The sequence below is a fragment of the Dendrobates tinctorius genome, unplaced genomic scaffold (assembly GCF_039654945.1).
Source record: "Dendrobates tinctorius isolate UK_male_01 unplaced genomic scaffold, ASM3965494v1 ptg000205l, whole genome shotgun sequence".
In the NCBI taxonomy this organism is placed as follows: domain Eukaryota; kingdom Metazoa; phylum Chordata; class Amphibia; order Anura; family Dendrobatidae; genus Dendrobates; species Dendrobates tinctorius.
This window is the reverse complement of record NW_027361872.1, coordinates 7153023-7174431: the sequence shown is the minus strand read 5'-3', so window position 1 is coordinate 7174431 and position 21409 is coordinate 7153023. Positions and strand designations below refer to the sequence as shown.

Below are 21409 nucleotides of genomic sequence, written 5' to 3'. Positions count from 1 at the left end.
CTGGCTGGGGGCCCCTGGAGGAGCTGGGGCCTTAGGCAGCTGCCAGGTCTGCCTGCCCCTAATAACGCTGATAGCTAGGGAGCTTCTTGCAAAGTGTCATTGCTTTTAATATATGTTAAAAGATAAGTAAAAATAGATGCAGAGCTTCTGGAGTTATTAACAAGTGCACAATATGTTTGTGGATCTATAACACATGAATATCAAAATTTGACACATAACTGTATAAGAGAAAAAAAAATTGTTGTGAAACTTCACAGTTGAAAGAAGTGAAATGTATCATTTAGAAAATAAATAACACAATGAATGAATAGGAAATAAGTTACAAAATTATCATTATCATATAGTAATAAAAAAATAGACCACGCAATGTAAAAAAGAAGAAAGCTAAAAAGCAGGAATTAAAAAGAAAATATATGCCCAGATAAACATTTCCTCTGCTACAGAAGTTATCAAGGTTCTTGATTCCATCTAGCCCCATGGCAGATCAAAGAGGATATATTTCCGTGCATTGCTATGGCAACTCACTTTAATTATGTGTCATAGCAAGAGTGAAGAAACAAAATGGAGTGACAAGTGATGGGCTGATGCAGGGTGAAAAAAAGGAAGAAGTGAAGTGCAGTAGTCAAGCTCTTAGAGAGACATGGAAAAACAATGCTTGCAGTAATCAGTGGGCCATAAATATCCTGATATTTGCTTTATAGATTATTATTTTTTATTATAAATTGAACACATTTATTTGTAATATTAGTAGTACTTAAAGGGCCTGCCCTTTTACCGTACATTAATGTTAGACTCCCAGGGATAGATCATCAATGTAGTGTCACCGGACAGCCCCATTAATTTACACGAATAGGTCAAGAATAGGTCATCAACATGAAATTGTTTGGTGTCCGACACCCGGTACCCTCACCGATCCACTGTGATTTGCTCCTGATGTAAACACATGAAACGTAGCATCATTTGAAGCTTAGCAACCACTGCTGATTACAGCAGAACAGCTTCTTTTCTTTTTAGTAACACATTGGCTGGAGCTCTGTTGAATAGGAACTCAACACATTGAATGGATCTCCGCTCTACGGCTCCATTACATTTTACATCTCTCTGCTACCGGAGCTGTTTTCAGCTGATCATTTGGGTGCCAGGTGATGGATCCCAGTGATCTAATTTTGACAGGTCACCATTATGGTGTGACAACCTCTTCATGCCTTCTAACTGGCACTTTGCTGGACAGTTCAGTTTTATCAGAGTATCCAAACCCAACAGTTATCCAGAACTTATAAAGGAGTCATTATACCATAGTCTGATAACACGTACTGACATTCAGGTTCAAAACTACTAGATTTGGTCTCCAACCAAAATTCCCTCAAAGTTGGCAGTAAAATTCTGAGCTCTGTAGTCAAATACATGATGATAGTGTTCCATAATCCCAATTAAATGTATGGAAATTAATATTATTGAAAATCCTTGCTGAAATAATAATAATATTTCTATTTGCAGGTTGGTATTATGTCCAGATGGTTCTCAGTTATTGTATCATTTTTGGCATTTTTTGGCATATTTAAGGTATAAGGTACTATTTAGTTAGTTATATTATTACCAATGATCAATGCAAAAAGCTGTGTTCCATGTTAGATTTTCTCTTTTCACATATATTTTATACCATGAATATCTTTCTGTTTCTTCTACAGCTGGGACAACATACATCTTTAGTAAAGGAGGAGGTCAAATAACATACACATGGCCACCAAACGATCGGCCCAGCACACGTGCAGACAGACTGGCCATAGGGTTTAGCACTGTACAAAAAGAAGCAGTATTGGTTCGAGTGGATAGCTCTACGGGACTGGGTGATTACTTAGAGCTGCACATTGTAAGTAATATATTCTTATTTTGAAATAATTATTATATTACAATAATCTGTGTTTAAAGGATCCAATTTTTTATCTGTACATTCTTAAATTAGTAGATGTTTTAGCTATTACATTGTTAACATGTTACATATATTAAAACAATACATTGAAAAGTGGTCTTCTAGAGATGAGATTTTCACAATAAATGGATGTATACAGTGGAAAAAGAATTCATAATTGATGAAAGTCCCCAAATTCACCAAACCTCAATACTTCTTTAAGCTCATGTCACTTTCATATGGGTCTAGTAGGCTGAGGTAAGGGGACCTATTTTGTATTTTTGGTGAATCACTTTTGGCATTATTGTGCTTAAAAATAACTTGGAAGAAGCACGTTGTTCACTGTTGATGTTTTTTCCCTAACTAAATGGTTATTCAAGAAAATCACTGGCGGTCATGGTGTTTCAAAGTCAAGTCCAAAGAATACTAACCTAGTTCAACTAGTAGGACAAATTAGACTAAGGTGATCCAAACCATCCATGAGATTTGAATGGCAAGGGCAGGAGACCCTATTATTAGACTAACGTGATCCAAACGATCCTCGAGATTTTGATGGAACTGAAGGCTATCTAATGTGGTTTTGATGTTCTAAACCATTTGGTTGGCCTATTCCGAGGGAAAAAAATGAATTGTCAAGTTGAAATTTTGTTTTTTAAGAGAGGTAAGCCTTTATCAAAGCTTTTGCTACTTTTTCCTTTAGATTACCTTCATGCACGGACCACCGAAGGAGTTTGCTAGGCTTACAGCTTTTGCATGTATTTAGCCACTAGAGATGAGCAAATTTATTCAAGTTGAATTGAATGAAATTCAAATTTTACAGAAAACCATATTCTCCAAAATGGCGAATTTTATTTAAATTCATCCAGGGCAAATTCAGCAAGATGACGGCTGGCGAGATGTCATTTTGCTGAACAGTAGGAGTTGACAAAGGGTTGAAAAAAATAGAAAAACTAATACCTACCGGGTATCTCTGCTGCACGCTCTCCTCTTTATGGTACTTGCCACCTTGTTCTTACTACCTTTTTCTTACTGCATGCTGAAATTCAGGGCCTTTTTAAACTAGGAGGGGATGTGATGTCACGGTATTCTCCATGACCTTCCAATGGGCACTTTAGGCCAGGACTTCTGCCATGACTAGTCCAGAATGTCTCTGTGCATTCACAAAGACATCTTGGGCCTAGTCATGGCTAGAATGAAGATGGTGGCTGTAAGAAAAAAGACCGTACAGAAGACAATGAGCAGCAGAGTTGGGTGGTGATTGAGTTTTTTTTCTTCTATACGTTATGTTTATCATGCTCTTGGTCTCCTCAGAACCCAGAGTATAATAAGGAACATTCAGTTAACAGAGAATAAATTGGGTGTGAATTGAGTCTCATCACAACTGCTGATCACTAATGACCACTTGATCTCATCTTCCAGGATCCCTTAAAAAACATGTTTTGAGTAGAATTGTACTTTAATAAAGAAGTGAGACAATAAAATTGAAAATTTCCTAATTTTATAGGGTTTGTATGTAAATCTACATTATCAGAACATAATCTACAGTAAATGAATATTTAAGTTTTTGCCTATTCATATCTCAAAAGATTAAGGCTGGGTTCACACTGCGTTATGGCAAACCGCTAAACGGACTGTGTTACACCGCAGTATAACACAGTGTAACGCAGTCCGTTAATACTGCCATAGATCCCCATTATGTGGCGCATCGCGACGCATGCCGTAAAGCGGCACGTGTTCGCGATGTGCCGTCATTCACTGATGGAGCCTTGGATGAGGGCTGCAGCATCAGAGGCTCCGTCACTGCTAGTGCTGATGAATCATCAGCGCTAGTGGTGTAGCATTAATGCAGCCCGTCAACGCTATGCGTTGAACGGGCTGTGTTAATGCTATGTGAACCTGGCCTAACAAAGTAGACAGCTATACTATGTGTAATTTTTATTGAATTTTAATTGAATTTTGTTTTGAATTTTATGGAATTTATTCCAGTTTCGCTCTGTATGTGCATTTTGCTCAGCAATTAAAAACATTTGGAAAATGTTTAGTCCAATATAAACCAAAAATGGTCTATTTTACCTTCCATTCTTGTGATACATAGAAACAAGAACAGTTCTATGCAACCATCCTTGTTTGGATATCGACTGGTGCTCAGTTATTAGAAAAATGAAAACTGATTTATCGTATGTTGTGATCCCTTAGGGCAACTATTTCACTTTTTTTAGAACATTTGTTTCATTTTTATTCCAGTTTACTTTGAAGCTTTTATACACTTTTATTTTTCCCAAAAGGGATTCCATTGTTGTTCCCAGAGACGATCTTACAATGTATAATAAAAACAGTGTGCTTTAAACTTGTAAAGTATGGCAAGGCAGAGATCACAAATTTTGGCATGTTTCTTTCCTTCAAGCTGTTTCTAAAGATGTATAAGAACCGGCTAGGTGTCTTGACAATTCACTGTTGCAATTCACCTATACCGAGGTTTTTTTTTTGAGAATTTGACATGAGACGTGTTTTATAAATTCATCAAGGGATTTTGTAAGATAGTGTAAGGTGTGTATTATATCAGTATGGTTTATTTTTGTTAAATTAACCATTTAAAGCACCTATATGTGGTATTTTAATTGTAGAGATGATTACCCTTAAGGTGGCCACATGCATTATGAGACATTTCCTAGGCTAAATGTACAAGAATTATGGCTTAATTTGCTTTAAAAGACTGGCACTCATGCCTTCCCTAAATCTGTTATATATCTTAGACATTGTTTGTGCCTTACTAGTTTTGAGATGGGTCCATAGTAAAAAGAATAGTGATTTGGTATAAAATGTTCCAAGTGTTGTCAATATCGAAAGGAAGCCAATCAAGAAGTTAAAGAAATGATTTGTTCAGCTTATATTAGACTCTCAGTGATAAATCTGGAATGTTTTCTTTTAGCTTGGTCATTCTATTCACATTCCCATCTCTTGACATATGATTCGCGATATGGAATTCTTAGATACTGAAATTTATGAAAATTTCCCACTGCAGCTTTCAAACAAGGATGCCGTAATAATGGCTATCATCTACTCCCCTCTTTTCTCTGAGCTGTGATCAAAACACTCATTGGTGTGTAGCCTAGAGTGATCAGTTTTAATGATGCCAGATGACAGAGGATGTTGCTGTAACCTCATTAATGTATATCTGTGCGAACATAATAGACACCTATAGAATTGTCAGTCTTACATTTTCTTGTGAGTGGAGTGAGATGACTAGCTTTGAAAAAAAAACAAGCATTCGTGTTACACTGTCGGGAGATGTTTATGCTATAATTGTCTGTATGAAATATGAAATACAGCCTTTGGATATTTTTCTACCATGTTGCTATAATGTTTTGAAATTGTTTTAATAGAAATGGGAGTTATAATAGGGGTTCACCATCAACTTAAAATGTATGAGATAAATTGGGAACCACACAAGGAAAGATGATCAAAAGGCAATCGTAATATGTACTGTATAAAAATTACAATTTTTATTAGAACAACATTAGAATCATACCACCAAATACTGGAGCAAAAGGGAAAGTACAAGGCATTCACTTCTCATAACACTCAAGGACGCTAAGGTCAAGGAAAACAGACACCACAGATGGAATAATAGGACTGAGGGGGTATTAGAATCAGATATATAAAACCCAGTGTTATCCACTACTGTGCAGTGAGGATAGTTCTCAATATAAGGAAAGCATACACTACAGTATTGGGACTAAAAAAGTGCGCAATAATCCAGTTATGGAACACACAATATTACCACAAAAATATCCACTGCTGCGCAATGATCTCAATTAAACCTATAAGGGTATGATATGTCCAGCACCACCTAGTGTGTCCCCTTTCCTTCAACTTTTTTATATAGCTATGCAGGGTAGCAGAATGATGTAATTAAATATGTCACCTAACAGTTCCCTGTAATCAGGTTAATGCTGAAATGCTATACCCTATTGCACAATAATAATAAATCTAGAATAAACCTATAATAGGTATCACATATCTAGCACCACCTAATAAGGCCATCATACCAGTGACTATCAGAACTCCATAATTTATAATAGTTACCGACTGGTGTCAGTGGTACCGAGTGCCGAGATTCCTGGGCCAGCGCGTCCGCGTCTTATGAGATAAGTTGGGGTCAGACCTCCGACACTTTCAACCATCAGCTGAACACTGCTCTGGATGGATTTCCGACACCCAGAAATTGGAATTATTAAAGTGGCTGACCATGAACTTAAAATTGATGACCTCTTCAGAGGATAGGTCATCTAGGAGATAAGTTGGGGTCAGACACCCGGCACTTTCACCGATCAGCTGAATACTGCACTGTATGGGGTCCGACACCCAGAACTCCCACCAATCAGTTGGAAACTGCCTTTGGGGAGAGACTAACACCTACTACACCCCCTGATTAGTTGAAAACTGCATTAGGTTGAGTTCCAACCCCTGGCACTGTGACCAGTCAGCTGGAAATGGCTAAGAACTAAGTACTGTATAGGGAAGAGCACAGTAGACCCATACATTAGAGGCCAATGTAAGTACTTCTTCTTATTGAAAAAAATAGCAAATCTAGCAAAAAAAGTACTATTTTTTGTAAATGCACTAAAATGCAATCCATCACTATAAGAAGCTGCACACGTGTTTTAGACTATGACTTTACCCATTGCAATGAGTAAAGACGTAGTCTGAAACGCGTCTGTGGTTTTATATGGTGATGGATTGGATTTTAATGGATTTACAATAAGTTCTACTGTTTTTCAAGGATCCTTATGCTGAATTTGCTATTTTTTCTACTAGTGGACTTGCCATACGACTCGGTTTTCCGTGCAATTGGGGCTTCCTCAGTACTTCGAGTGAGCTGATATTTTGTCCTTTTTGACTATTTCTTTTCATCTCTGATTCAAGTGAAATGGTGTGAATGGAAGATAGAGTCCAGGGCTACTGTATTTTGCCATATGCATTGCTTAGTTCTGATGGCTGCCAGAGCGGTTTTCAGCTGATCGAGTGGGTTGGACACATGTTTATACTGCACATATAATATAGGCAAAAAGAGCTGAGGATGGACCTATCTAAATCATGTAATATGTGTACTTTTTTTGCATTGCGATCTATACAAGCCGATACCGGTGAGGTAGCACTTATCTAAGCCAAATGCAAAGCTTCACCACGGTCTCAAAAAGGGTAAAACGCTTGTAAAACAAGAAGAATTGCGCTTTTCAGTCTTTTACAACATTTGCAGTCTGTTAATATCATTTCTATTTTCAGTATGATTGCGTGAATATCAAGTGTTGATATCAGAATCATAACCTTGATGGCTGATCTGCTGTTTGACATGTGTAAGAAATTAATTTTGTATTATGCATGCCTTTGCAAAGAATGCTCCGGTGATATTTTGTTAGACAGTTTTTGATCCAAGACTGCATTTGTTCCTGGAACTCGGCATTAAGTTACTGATGCATATAGTAATTCGGTCTTGTGAAAAAGAAATGGCTGTGGATCAAGAAATCCTACCTCCAGGTCATCTAAGTGTGTGTGTAAATCAATATTGCCAAAGCAAATAGAACTTATAAAGGATCCTTTAGGAGCCCCTTTCAGCCTATATTATTTTTATTCCTATCTGAGATACACAGTGCATTTATTACATATTAATTATTGCACTGTTGCGTAATACTCTGGTCCAGTTACTGATTCTAAAAATATATTACTTGTTATATTGGGCCGTGTTCTATTGTTTGGGCAGTGAGACGACTAATTGGACAATGAACACTTAGCCGCATCCGTTACACATTCCTGTGGTCCATTTAGCTTCTGCCTTTTAAATCGTAATCATATAGGCCTTCTCTGATTTCATAACCCAATCCTACAAAAGCAATTATCAATTTTTTCACCTACTTGCTATTGTTATACATCTTTCTGCTATTTGATATTGTAAGCTGCTATCATTAATCTTCGTTAATGACTATTTTATTAAATGGCTGCAGCCTGGCTAATATGCTTTCCTTATTTATCAGTCTTAGGATCTAATTCTGCTGTAATTAAATGAAATTTATTCTAATGTAGATCTTTTATATACATTATTCATTTGCATGCATATTGATGATTAAAAAAAATCATAAAACAAATAATAAATAATAAGAGAGGACGAAGAAAATGTTATCATAAAAGGATTTTCCCAATGAAAAATGTGAATTAAAAAATATGTATAAATAAACAAATTTGCACTTTTAATCCATTAAAATACTGTATATTTACCACTGATCACCTTTAAGATCATGTGAATGGGGTTCCTAAAACTCTTTTATATCAGCAGAGGTGCCCCACTTATCCATACTTCCACCTGTAAGATGATATTAATCCTAACAAAAAACAATGACCAAATCTCCTATGCATAAAATTATTTATTTTATTAATTATTCAATAAAAAGACAGGATTTTTTATGAAAACATTTTTTGCAAAGCATCAATGTGGACATATAATATTTAATATCAAGTATCATTAATAAAAGAAATAATTTTATGCATAGGACCTATGGTCATTGTTTTTTGTTAGGTTTAATATGTTTAGTTCTTATGACTGTCCTTTAGAAGTACTATATAGTCTGGGGGGAGTCTCCGTTTAATATATACCATTTGGTTAATAAATTAAGAGAAAGGTCGTTCCCCCCTTTGCATCCTCTTTGTGTGTTGTCACCTGTATGATGAGCTGTATCTGCTGCCCCAACGCACGTTTCGTGAGAGTGGCTGTAGCTATGTGTGTGTCAGGTGAGCTTTAAATATATGTCACCACAGATGGCCATGATTTGCACCACAGCCAGCGCTTGCATGTCACAGCACCGTCCATAACATTGATCATTGTTCCGAAAGTGGATTGCAGTACTTTGTGAAGATGTGTGCTTTCCCTCAAGCTATAGGCTGTCTTTGCCTGAATATAGCTTTGCACTAGCATTGTGAATAATAGAAGTGGCACTGGTGCAAGATGTGTATGCACACATTATGCATATATGGTACTGTATGGGTTGTTCTCTGACTTATGATATGATTGCAGTAAGCACTTTATGCATTTATATAACCACAATCACATTATATAGGGGCTCACTATCATCCCATCCTGTCACATTACCGATGACCAGCTGTCCTAAATACCTGAGCCTTTGCTTTTTTTAACTTTTTTTGTCACTTACTATATTTACTTATGCTTTGCATTGATACAATAAATTTTTTTGGATTTTATTATATATAGGTGGACTTGGACTCCATGTTTTCTGTAGGAATAAAACCATAAGTAAGCTATCATATATCCACAAGACAGTTGATAACTTCTAGATAATTAAGGGACCAGCCAATGAGACTCCCAATGATCGCCATAATGGGGGACTTTCACTGTATGAATAGAGTAGAATTTGAGCAAGCGCATTACTGCCTAACTCAATATACAGTATATGGGACTGACTAGCTATCCCTATAGACTATGTTAGAAACTTACATATATGTATATAGTGGGTCCCTCAACTAATACCGGTCTGCTACAAGTCCCAGGAGCACCCACAACATTTTGACCCCTATAGGTACCACCGATGGAATTGTTAGAGTGCTCTGATAAGTGTCTGTTAAAGGGAACCTGTCTGCTGTTTTGGCCGCTATAAGATGTGGCCACTGCCTTTCAAAGCTTATCTACAGCATTCTATAATGCTGTAGATAAGCCTCTGATCTGACCTGCAAGATAATAAAAATAAGTTTTATTATACTCACCCGGGGAGGTGGTCGCAGGTCCGGGTTCGGCGCCTCCCTTCTTCTTGTGATGCTGCCCTCCTGCTTGCTTTATGGCTCCCAGGCATCGCACTCCTGTGCAGGTGTACTTATCTGCCCTGCCTCTCTGACCTTTCCCAGCACCTGCGCACTGCAGTACTTTACTTTGCCCTCAACAAGGCAGAGAAGAACGCCTGTGCAGGAGCGCAATGTCGGGGAGGCATGAAGCAAGCAGGAGAGCAGTGTCACAAAAAGATGGGAGGCGCCGGACCTCGACCTGCAACACCCAACGGATCGGACCGCACCGGACTGCCCCCCCCGGGTTGAGTATAATAAAACTCATTTTTCTTATCTTGCAGGTTGGACCGGGAGCTTATCTACAGCATTAAAAAATGCTGTGGATAAGTCCTGAAAGGCAGTGGCCGCATCTTATAGCAGCCAAAACAGCTGACAGGTTCGCTTTAATATCAGGGGCATACATATAACTGTCCAGACAAAGTGAAAAAAGGCTATAGATCCACACTGCTATGACACCTTACTTGACAGCACGCACCACTGTGTAGGAGCTGTAGCCGACAAATACCACCACCACCAACCTTCGGGTGCTCATTCAAGAAAATATCAGTTGCAGAGATGAAATCTAAGAACATGAATGGCACTCACCGGGTATAATTTAACTCTTTATTGTTACATCTTCCACGGGAGAATGGGAGCAAGGGAGCAGGAGTGACGATGATCGTTTCGCACTTAGTAGCGCTTCCACGGGTCACATATAGCTGTGCAACGTGTACAGCCGCTCAGGGGCCCAAGAGGTAAGGGGGACCATTTGCACCCCAAAAGCAGGTGAAATTGTACATTATGATGAGCTATTGGACTACAAAGGGCCCCTATACTTTTCTGTCACAGGGGCCTTCTTCTGTTTGTGGTCGCCTCTGGTTAATATAGTAAGATATGTGCCCTCTAATGCTATATTATAGTATCCATATCATTTATATTGATATCACATGTCAGGTTCCTTTAATGAATACCGGATCTTTGCAAGTATGGAAATAATAGATTTCTTATCTCCTGCATTTTAAATTTTGACCCATATTTTTGCACTTGGAAACTAGTTGTCTCTCTAATTAAATGCTTAATGCCTGGGGAATAAATGGTGAATTTAAAAACCAGCACATAATGCCACAAAGCTGTTTAATATCAAGGCCAGAGAGCAGCATTGCTCCATTGTACGCTGACACTTAATTGCCTTCATTGCCTTCATGACGATTTAGACAAAAGGTATAGCTGACACGTTGGTGGAGTATATTCACCTAAGCTAATCACAAAGCTCTTCGCATGTAGACAAAGTAGATAAGTTTATAGGTGGATATTTCTGTCCAAGATGTCACGGTAAACCTTTATTTTGAAATGTGTTTCTTGTGATCCTTGAGTAGCCAAGGTTACGGTGGAATAATGGCTATTCTCTGTAATGTACTTTCCCCATCCAAAGCTTTTCTTCTGATACATACATTCCTGATTGAATTCGCTTAATACAGAAAGTGTACAAATTCTCATACTTCTGGAGTTTTCATTATTGTGAACATAAAATATATAAAAAAGTATGGAAAAAGTTTAAAAATAAATATCCGTCCGGCTCACGTGCCACAAACACTTCTAGATTGTTCTGTGGATTAATGCATTTTCAATTTCAGTAATCCCTACTTTCCTTATCCACATGATTTATCAGCTTGAAATGCAAACTCTGCGTTTTAAAAATATGGATTGAAGCTTGATTCAAAATGGACACACGTGTGTTATCTCTAGGACTGAGTGGGGGATGGATTTGTGAACCTGCTTATACAACCATATGGTTCCTTTGATAAATGGTAGAGCAATGAATACATAGTTTTACTTGTACACAGATAATACAAGACTAGAGCATCTGAGAGTCATTATCATCATAGACCAAACATACATATATATTATTTTATGTTTATCCCTGGTCGTGTTCACACTACCATAAGGATCCGTTCCATCAGGTTTCTGTTGATTTTTCATTGTTTGTATAGTGTAATCTGTTCTTGAAATCTGACAGACCAATTACAAATCAATGGGGTCTGGAGTGAGAGATACAGCAAGTAACCCGTGATGGCTGCACTTTTCTTGTTTTTATTATGCTTCTTTTCTTTTTGTTTATTATGTTTTATTATGATGACATTGACATCTCTTATTTTATTTTCTTCATTATCATAAAATATATATTTTTTATCCTTATTGTTTGTATGTGTTTATAGATGTTTAATGTAGTAGTTGGCTGATATAATAGTTAGACATTCAGCTTTATAAGATAATTTTTAGGCTGTTTTTAAATGTAAAAAATACATGTTTATGATACAAATGAACTTGTGGGTCATGAGTCAATGACTATTGAGAAGTTGTAGGCCTCCATACTAGTAAGATAAAAGTTTTTCAAAACTTCTGGTGGGATCACTATTAGTGAATATGGTACCTCCCACTTGTCTGATGGGCAAGGGTGGCTAACTGGCTGCATTTGCCAATCACTGGTTGCTTAATAGCTGCTTTAGATAAACCGACCATCTCATGTGCACAGAATCATTGGTAACAGATCGTTCAGTACGCATACACTGTTATTGATTATATAGGACGTTGTGCTGCCATGAACAAAGGTCTTTAGCAAGCGTAAAAATCATTTCACCCTACGAGCGATTATTTTGCTCATTCATTGGCAGCTTATTCACACTCACGGATTATCAAGAAATAAGCTTTCCCAGGATTGCTAGTTTATGATAATTGTCCAGTAAAAATGCACCCTGAAGGTTAGGCAGATAAGCAGCTGCCATCTGAGCTGTCCATTGAATGGCCCAACAGTTATGTAAAGAGTATGGACATCTTAAGGTGGTGCCGAATTATCCAGCTGTAAAATAGAGAAATGCAATACTTTTTGATTCTTTATAATTTCCGGGGTTACATGTTCTGTTTTAAATGACCTACTTTACATCCATGCAGTGAAGTCCTTGAGATCTTAGCATGAGGACGGACTTGCAGTTGGATGAGACAGTTGCAGTTTTTTAGTATTAAGGCTCCCTCTCACATAGCGAGATCGCTAGCGAGATCGCTGAAGCGTCACCGATTTTGTGATGCAACAGCGACCTCACTACATGTGACACGTAGCGATGACCAGGCCCCCACTGCGATGTCGCTAGCGACCATTTAGCAATGCACCAGCGATCCTTACCAGGTCGTATAGTTGTCGGGATCGCTGATGCGTCACTAAAGGGCCCGTCACACTAAGCGATATCGCTAGCAATATCACTGATTTTGTGACGTAGCAGCGATATTGCTAGCGATATCGCTATGTGTGATACTTACCTCTGACCGGCTCCCCCGCTGGTAATCGCTGATTGCGCGAGAACAGCCTGGGCCATTTCTTGTCATCAGCTTCCTCCTGGGCTTCCTGCTGTGGCGACGAGCGACGCGTGGTAAGTAGCGACCGCCGACCGCTGCTATGTCGCTGGTGAGATCTGCCTGTTTGGCAGCTCACTAGCAACCACTTAGCGATGCACCAGCGATCCTGACCGGGTCATATCGTTGTCGGGCTTGCTGGTGCATCGCTAAGTGTGACAGTACTTTAAGTGTAAAGGTACCCTTATAAATGCCCTAAAATGCTAAATTGAAGCTGATATATAATTAAGGAAGTGTTGTCAAGTTTGAAAGTTATTTCCTATCAAAAGAATGAGGGATAAGTTTCCGATGACTGATGGTCCCACCACCTTGGCCCCTATTCATACAATCATAGAATGGTAGAGCTAGAAGGGACCTCCTGGGTCATCTGGTCCAACCTCCCAATCAAAGCAGGATTCACTAAATTATCCCAGACAGATGTCTGTCCAGCTTCTGTTTGACGACTTCCATGGAAGGAGAACTCACCACCTCTTGTGGCAGCCTGTTCCACTCATTGATCACCCTCACTGTCAAAATTTTTTTCTAATATCTAGTCTGTCTCCTCCCAGTCAGTTTCATCCCATTGCTTCTAGTCTTTCCTTGTGCAAATGGGAATAAAGATTATCCTTCTACAATGTGACATCCCTTGAGATATTTGTAGACAGCTATTAAGTCTCCTCTCAGTCTTCTTTTTTGCAAGCTAAACATTCCCAAATCATGTAACTATTCTTCATAGGACATGGTTTGGAGACCGGTCACCATTCTGGTTGCTCTTCTCTGAACTTGCTCCAGTTTGTTGATGTCTTTTTTGTTTTTATTGATCCCAAGAACCAGGGCTCTGAAGATCCCCGGCTGAATGGAGTGAAGGGCAATTGCGTGCACAATCTCCTCTCCATTCATTCTAATAGAAGCTCCAAAGATCAGCTGAGCATTGTGTTTAAGAATGAATGTTGAGGTATTGTGCGTGATCGACCTTTGCTCTTCAGCGCCTTGGTTCGGTGGAGACCATGGCTGTCGGATACCCTTGGCTAGAGTACAACATGAGAATATTCCTTTAATTGGGATGTATGGTTCAGAAAACCAATTTTCATACACCCTATCATAGAACACATACTGATGCCCCAGAAGCAGGACACTTTCTGTTTAGCTTTTATTTGAGGAATACTTCACATATCTGACTTCCATTGTCCAAGTGTGGACCATAATCTATGGACTAGTCATGGGTCTCCTGGTGCAAATTCACCAGACTCATAAGAATACAACCAATCAACAGGAGCCTTGCAGCAGGTCCAAACATCATGGTCCATACTCAGACTATGAAAGTCAAATAAAACAAGCCTAACATTAAGAAAGAAAGACAGCCTTTTATTGCTTCAGTAGAACATATGCTACATACAAATGTTGAGTGCATATGTAATATTATATATACTGCAAATATTGGTGTAGGGGGTAACCTCAAATTGGTTGCTCGAAGCATAACTCGTTACCCACAAGTCATTTATTATTTAATAAGATCCTAGGAGGCAACACTAGTGGGCTCTGCATAAAACTGCAACAGATTTTTTACTCTCTTTTGGGGATATGAATGTAAATAGCAGAAGTTTTCCATGCAAAGCAGAAAAGATATAATAATCTATTTGACTAGAATTATAGTGTTTTCAGTATATGCAATCGAATCATAGAAAACAACCCAAGTTCTGGGAAACAGTACAACCATAGAGAAATCACCCTCCGTGTCATACAATCTAAAGCACAAAGGCTAAAAGTGTGACAGCATGGTGTTAGTGTAACATATAGTTAGCGTAAATGAATGAAAAATAATGAATAGCCAGATTCAGTAAATTGCCCGACTAATATTTATAAGACGTGCAGCAGAAATGAACGCAATAAAGCTTAACATTTGTTAATTATTGTTAACATTCATGGAGATTGCCGAAATACAAAAGCAATGAATAAAATGGCCATAAAATATAAAAGGTCATTCAGAAGTAATGCTACAGAACACGTCCTTGCAGAATGGCGGCCGCTGTGTGGACGATAGGCGCAGTATGCAGCCAGTAATCTACAGTGGCTTGTATTAAGAAGTTAAGTAGTTACGTTCAGGACTTTGCCGGTTATGAGAAACATTAGATTCATGGAACATGATGTAAAGTGATCCAAGTGGAATGGTGGGTAAATTTAGAATTGGAGTACAGAATAAGAGTGCGCCAACTTTTTCTTTATTTTTCTCAATGCATTTGTATCAAATACAGTATGTGCACAGAAAAGAAAATGAAAAGTTTTCAAAGATGATGGCAAGTTCAAAATCACTTCTGAATATTTGTTAATGCAGTTCTTTTACTTTTTTTAAACTTACCGTACTTACGGCCCAAACAATGGCTAAATAACCTTAAAAAATTTCTAAACCTTAACAGCTGCACCTCTTTATGGTGTCAAACTTTCCAAGGGATGACCTGACTCGCACTAAAAAGCTCCCTGGTTGTTGGACACAATTTTCTTAGCACTTAATAATTAATACGAGTCATAAAACTTTCATTACTCATGTTAAGAACAATTGTTTCTTCCTTCCCTGCCTTTTGACTTCATCTACTTTTAGTTTCACCTTCTGTTTTGTAGTAATGCCCTGGGGAATAACAGTATTATACATTCCGCTCAATGGGAGAAACAAGCCATGGTGACACTGGTGATAGCAATGTTGCCTTCGTTATGGGTTTTAATCAGACCATTGCAATATCCTCCCCATGTTTTGCTTGTTTTTCTGTAGTTTTCTCCAATATAAAACTTAGGCTAATTTGCTTTTTTTTGAAAACTCAAATTATGCAAGTACTTGAGATAGGGAATGTGTGAGCCGCATCGGGACTGCTACCAATGTTCTCTGTACATTGCTGCACAACATGTACTTACCATATACCGTATACAGTCATATAATAAAAACAATTGCAACCAGGAAAGATCTATCAGATAAATCAGATAAATAATTTGGCTGTTCAGCAGAGAAGTACAGAAAATTGAGAATCAAATGCCGTTCTAGTGTTTATTAGCAGTGGCCCAATCTGAATATCATTTTTTCAGTAATTATCAGAAGCATGTTTCCCATCCATGTAACCAACCATACTGTGTAGAATACTGTAGTAAGCCCTTTAGTGAGCCTGACCGCTGATACATCCTGCCTAATCCATGGTCATCATGTACCTGACACTGACTCTATGAAGTCATCCAGGTATGTTTAACTCTGAAGCGGCATTCCAGAAAAAAACATACTTTAGTAGTCGCCAGGGACCATGCTGCACTGTAGACTATTCAGACAGGTGGGTCTCCCCATCCGCTACCCTCGATTAGGTTTCTGCCTATCTGTTCATGTAGGTCGAGACCTGTCAATCTAGGGCAATGGGCAAAGAGAAGCCGCCAGATACCTGCCGGAGAGACTAGTCTGCAGTGCAGCTTGTTCCCTGGAGGCTATTAAAGTATTTTTCTCTCTGAAATGCCACAGCATTTCAGAGTCAAACGTATCTGGCTGAGCTCATACAGTTAGTGCCTGATAAATACTGCCAGTGGATGGGGCAACATGTATTAGCTGGCAGGTTTTCTTTCAGACTTGTTGAATTTTTGTTTTACTTTTATTTCCGAGTTTAGCTGTAGTTTCTTTTACTAATTTCAACAAGCTGGTCCCAGATTTTGGAACTAAGACACTGCTAAAATCATAGCCATTCTTTTAATGTATTAGCAAAACCTCAATAGGCCGCAATCCAGATCACGATCACTCCATGGCCACATATAGACACATGTAGTATAAACAACTCCCAAAACAGTTGGCAAAACATTCCATATTAATGCTTTCTCCAAATCAAGAGGGAGTGTAATTGATAGTACCATTATATAGAAGAAAAGCTATTAACATTTTCTAAGAAAAAATTGTTAAAGGTAAATCTATAATATAAGGAATTTTTATCATTTATTGCTTTTGGACCAATACTCTACTCCAATTTGCAAGTAGTCAAATTTCTCCTCGTAAATATACTGTGTGCAATACTACAGTCTCAGCAATGTTAGATGTTATTCACCAGATTTTTGTATATGCTGTACTTTTGTGGCATAGTTATTTATTATTATAGCGCTATTTATTCTATGCCGCTTTATGTGTGAGGAGGGGTATACATAATAAAAAATAAATAAAGTAATCTAAACTCTGCTTGCGATATATGATGCGATCTGATTCTCATCATTTCTACACCTAGAACTTGTTATTTACTGAAATTACTAAACTCCAAAGGTTGTCGTCAGTCACTGAGCAAAGTGCGAGTAGCCCTCTAGATGTGGAATTTTACGCCTGGTGAGCAAATACCAAAAGTTGAGAATTAAGGTTGCAACCAACAATGCTAAAGCTTACTGTAGCAGTCCTCGAGGGAATGATCGAGGCAGAGGTGGATGTACCTTTGGAGCAACCAGTGCAGCCGCACAGGCGGTCAATAGGTTAGGAGGCCAATGTTCATCTTAAAAGCGGTTTCCTACTACCCTTTGGATTGCATGTAAGAATATGAACTAATAGAATTGTTACCTACAAATTACTGGTGGATTGTTAGAGTTCATTGGGTACTTTATGATGAGCTGTGAAATGTGAGGGGTCCATATGCTTAACAGTTCATGCACAGGGGTCCTCTACTGTCTACGTCCACCCCTGGATCGATGCTTTCCACACTCATATCATAGATCGGTTAGATCTTCTGCACTATTAGTGTAGGTGATCAGTCATTACTTCCTAGTGAATGCATTACAAGAAGCTGATAGATACCATGGTTCAATATTTCAACAGAGTTTTTTGTCAACCGTGAAGATAGCACGTCCCACATGTGTATGTGTCCTGCCATAAATGTTGGATCATTTCTCATCAGGAGCTGCAGTTTTTGACAAAACTGTAATTTCTATTGGATTTCTACTCTTTTAGTCATTCATTCATGGAGGGAGAAATAGATTAGGTCTATCAATTAACCTGTCTTCAGCAAGTGTTGTCTAACTATTCATCTTCACATCTTTCCTTTCCGGGAATAGGCTTGTTTGGCCAGGCCAGTTGGTTTGGTAATTATTTGGTGGATTGTTTCCTGTTATCTTACGACTATAGCTTAATTCTAAATATACACTTTGTATGTTTATCCTTCATATGACCTAATGTGGCCGGTCTGTGGCTCTTTCATGTTCTCAGGTTCAGTATTGATCACTCTAAGATATCTCCATGACAAGCTCTGTTGAGACAGCACCAAGAACTCCAGTCAGCAAACACAGCATTAGGCAATTCTTGTGTTTTTTTAGCCCAGACTTGGAAAATAATGTGATCTGAACAATCTTTCATGCCATCTCTAGAGTAAGGGCCAGTACATAATAACAGTTACTCTATGATGATGGCGAGGCAGTAACAATGCCAGGAAGAGTGCAGTATAAATAAATACGCCCTTTATTGCTGCACTGTCAAGGTGAAGAGAAAAACACCTATGGTTGCAGCAATGAAATTAGTTACATAAATATTGCAAGCATTTAGATGTTACACTTGGCTGGAACTTAACCTATTTTATTGTACATTAATTGTTTTAAATAATGGAGGAAACTGGGGAAAATCATGAAAGTTAAAACACTGATCAATGGGAATTCATAAATGGATATCCCGCAAAGATTGCTGAAAGTAATAATAATTTTACATTCACCTTAGATTAATTTTGGAGATAAAAGCCTATGTAATAGCAGCTGTCACTTGTATTGTGTGTTTTTTTCACATTGAATAAAATAAAAAACGATATATTGTAAATATTTTGAAAATTTATATAAATTGAACGTGACAAAAGATTTGTGCTGCATGAAGCGCGGGCTTCATGAACTGGACACTGGCTTCATTATTGTAACCATGTATATTTTACTGTGTAGGGCTAGGGTCAGACAAGCGTATTTTCTTTCGTCCAAGAAAATCTGACCATTTATGATCAAAATATGATCCTAGTGTGATCACAGTTAGAGATGAGTGAGTAGTGACATACTCCGACTCGCTGTACTCGTTACGAGTAGCTCCTAAAACTCGGGTACTCATAACGAGTAGCGAGTCCAATGTGAGTCTATGGGAAATGTGAGTAATGGGCAGAGAATGTGTGTGGGTGGAGACTGTGGGGCTGTGTGTGTTTGTGCCAGGCTCTGCGGGCTCTGCCGGACCTCTGCGGGACTGTACCGTCCTCTGCTGGTGCTGTGCGGGGCCTGTGCCTGCCCATGCGGGGCTGTGCGGGGCCTGTGCCAGGCTGTGCGGGCATCGTCAGATGGGACTACTTGTCCCATCTGGCTATGCCCGCTACAGTGACAGCATTAGCGGATGATGGTAGTATTGCCATCATCCGGCTAATGTAGTGAATGTAAAAAAAAGACATACAGAACATAAACATATAACATACGGTACATACACATAACATACAACACATAACATAGAGTATGTACTCACCGCACACACCTAATTCCCCGAAGCCATCGATCACCTGTAAAAATTTAAAATAATAAAGCAACCTATACTTACCTTTCTGCCATAATCCCATTAATAACCAGGGTCCCACATCGATCTACTGTGGAGAGCTGCCATATCAGCTGATGCGACCACTCTCCAGGGGCTCCAGCGATACAGTGATGATGCGCGGCTAGCCAATCACAGTAATGCCACAACAAAAAAGGCGGCGGCTTTACTGTGATTGGCTAACACATGCTGGGTAGGAGATACGAATATTGCGAGGCGAGTAGTGAAATTTTACTCGCTAGGATTCGAGTACCGCGAGTACAGCATTACTCACCGAGTACTGAATCCTAACGAGCATACTCGTTCATCCCTAATCAAAGTATGTTCCAATCTTTTCTGATGCGGAAAATATATAAAAAAATTCTCCATCTTCTCCATTCTGTAAGTCCATAAACATGGGGCTGCACTGAGTTATCATCCAAGTACACTCCGATTTTTTTCCACTGACTCATTGACTTGCATCAGAATATCAGATGCAAATCGAGAATGTTGTGATTTTTTTCCTTGGGCTGATTCTGTGTGAGGAAAAAATTGGATATGTGCATGGCCCCATGGAATAATATTGGACCGCACTCGTATCAAAAATATGAGCGTCTGCCGGAGCCCTAATGTTGTGATATTTTAAAATAAACATGCTTTGAAAAGCCGGCCAAGGACTCTGTGTCTTGGATGACTAATTAAGGCAACTTCTTTGTGTCCTGCTCTCCTAGACTGACAGGTCTCTCCCTATATACACAAAGGAAGAGACTTATAAGGGCCCCGTCACACATAGCAATCTCGCTAGCGAGATTGCTGCTGAGTCACAACTTTTGTGACACAACAGTGATCTCACCAGCGAGATCGCTGTGTGTGACAGCGATCAGCGACCGGTCCCCCTGCTGGTATCGCTGATCGCTGCAAGAAACCTCTGGACATTTTTTTCGTCGCTGATCAGAAATGCTGGAGTAGTATGTCTGGTATAAAAAAACTGTCACTTTTGAATATTCATGTTCTGTCCCACCCCAGCTCATCTCTAGCTCTGCCCATTTTGGTGGAGCGGTTTCAAACTGGTGTGAAAATGTCAATAGTCGCAACATTTTTGCACCACTCCGCACTGGGCAAAAATTTTTCAAGTTTTCAAAGCGTTAGTAAAATCTTTGAAGAATCACTCGTAGTTCTTGTCTGGCTTTTCAAAGTATGTTTTTTTATGAAATATTACAGCATTACAGAGTAAAACATAAATGGCTGCAATAATGTAATTGTCTGATTCATGCTGCCCATGGTTCAAGCAGCATGAATCAGCTGGCAAGTTCCCTTTAACAATAACAGTAATGATAACAATAATTGTGCTGCACTATAAAGGTATTGCTCATCCCCACAATTGTTCCTGTCTTAAATGAGCAATCTTATTTAGTATGGTCAATTTTATAAAAAGCAAATTTTCCAGTATGTTTTTGGAAGTGGGAAGAAAATGGAAGTACATAGAGAAAATGCTTGAAAACAAGTAAAGAACATACAAATTCCATGCAAATGTCTATCAAATGTCTAAAGATAGGGTGCGCAGATCGCAAGCGTCCATGTGCAATAGTAGGCGGCGATGACCGGATGGGGCGGGCAGGGAGCCTGCAGGGGGCGGGGCTTAGTGGCACCGTGCGCTGCATCGAATAAACGCTAGTGTGAAACTAGCCTACCAGATTTGTTTTGGCATAATAAAATTCTTTGGTTTTCACCAATATCATCTATACCACATTGTTTAAGGCTTTGTTGACCTTTTGGCA

General features: G+C 38.8%; 1 protein-coding gene across 15 annotated transcripts in view; it reads left to right on the top strand.

Moving 5' to 3' along the window:
- The window catches only part of NRXN1 (neurexin 1), a 1899875-nt gene that overhangs the window by 1502132 nt on the left and 376334 nt on the right, over positions 1–21409 (top strand). For all 15 annotated transcript variants that reach the window (XM_073553976.1, XM_073553975.1, XM_073553974.1 and 12 more), the window contains one exon: positions 1689–1870. In XM_073553976.1, coding sequence (XP_073410077.1) covers positions 1689–1870 — 182 coding nt within the window. The remainder of the gene's footprint in view (positions 1–1688; positions 1871–21409) is intronic.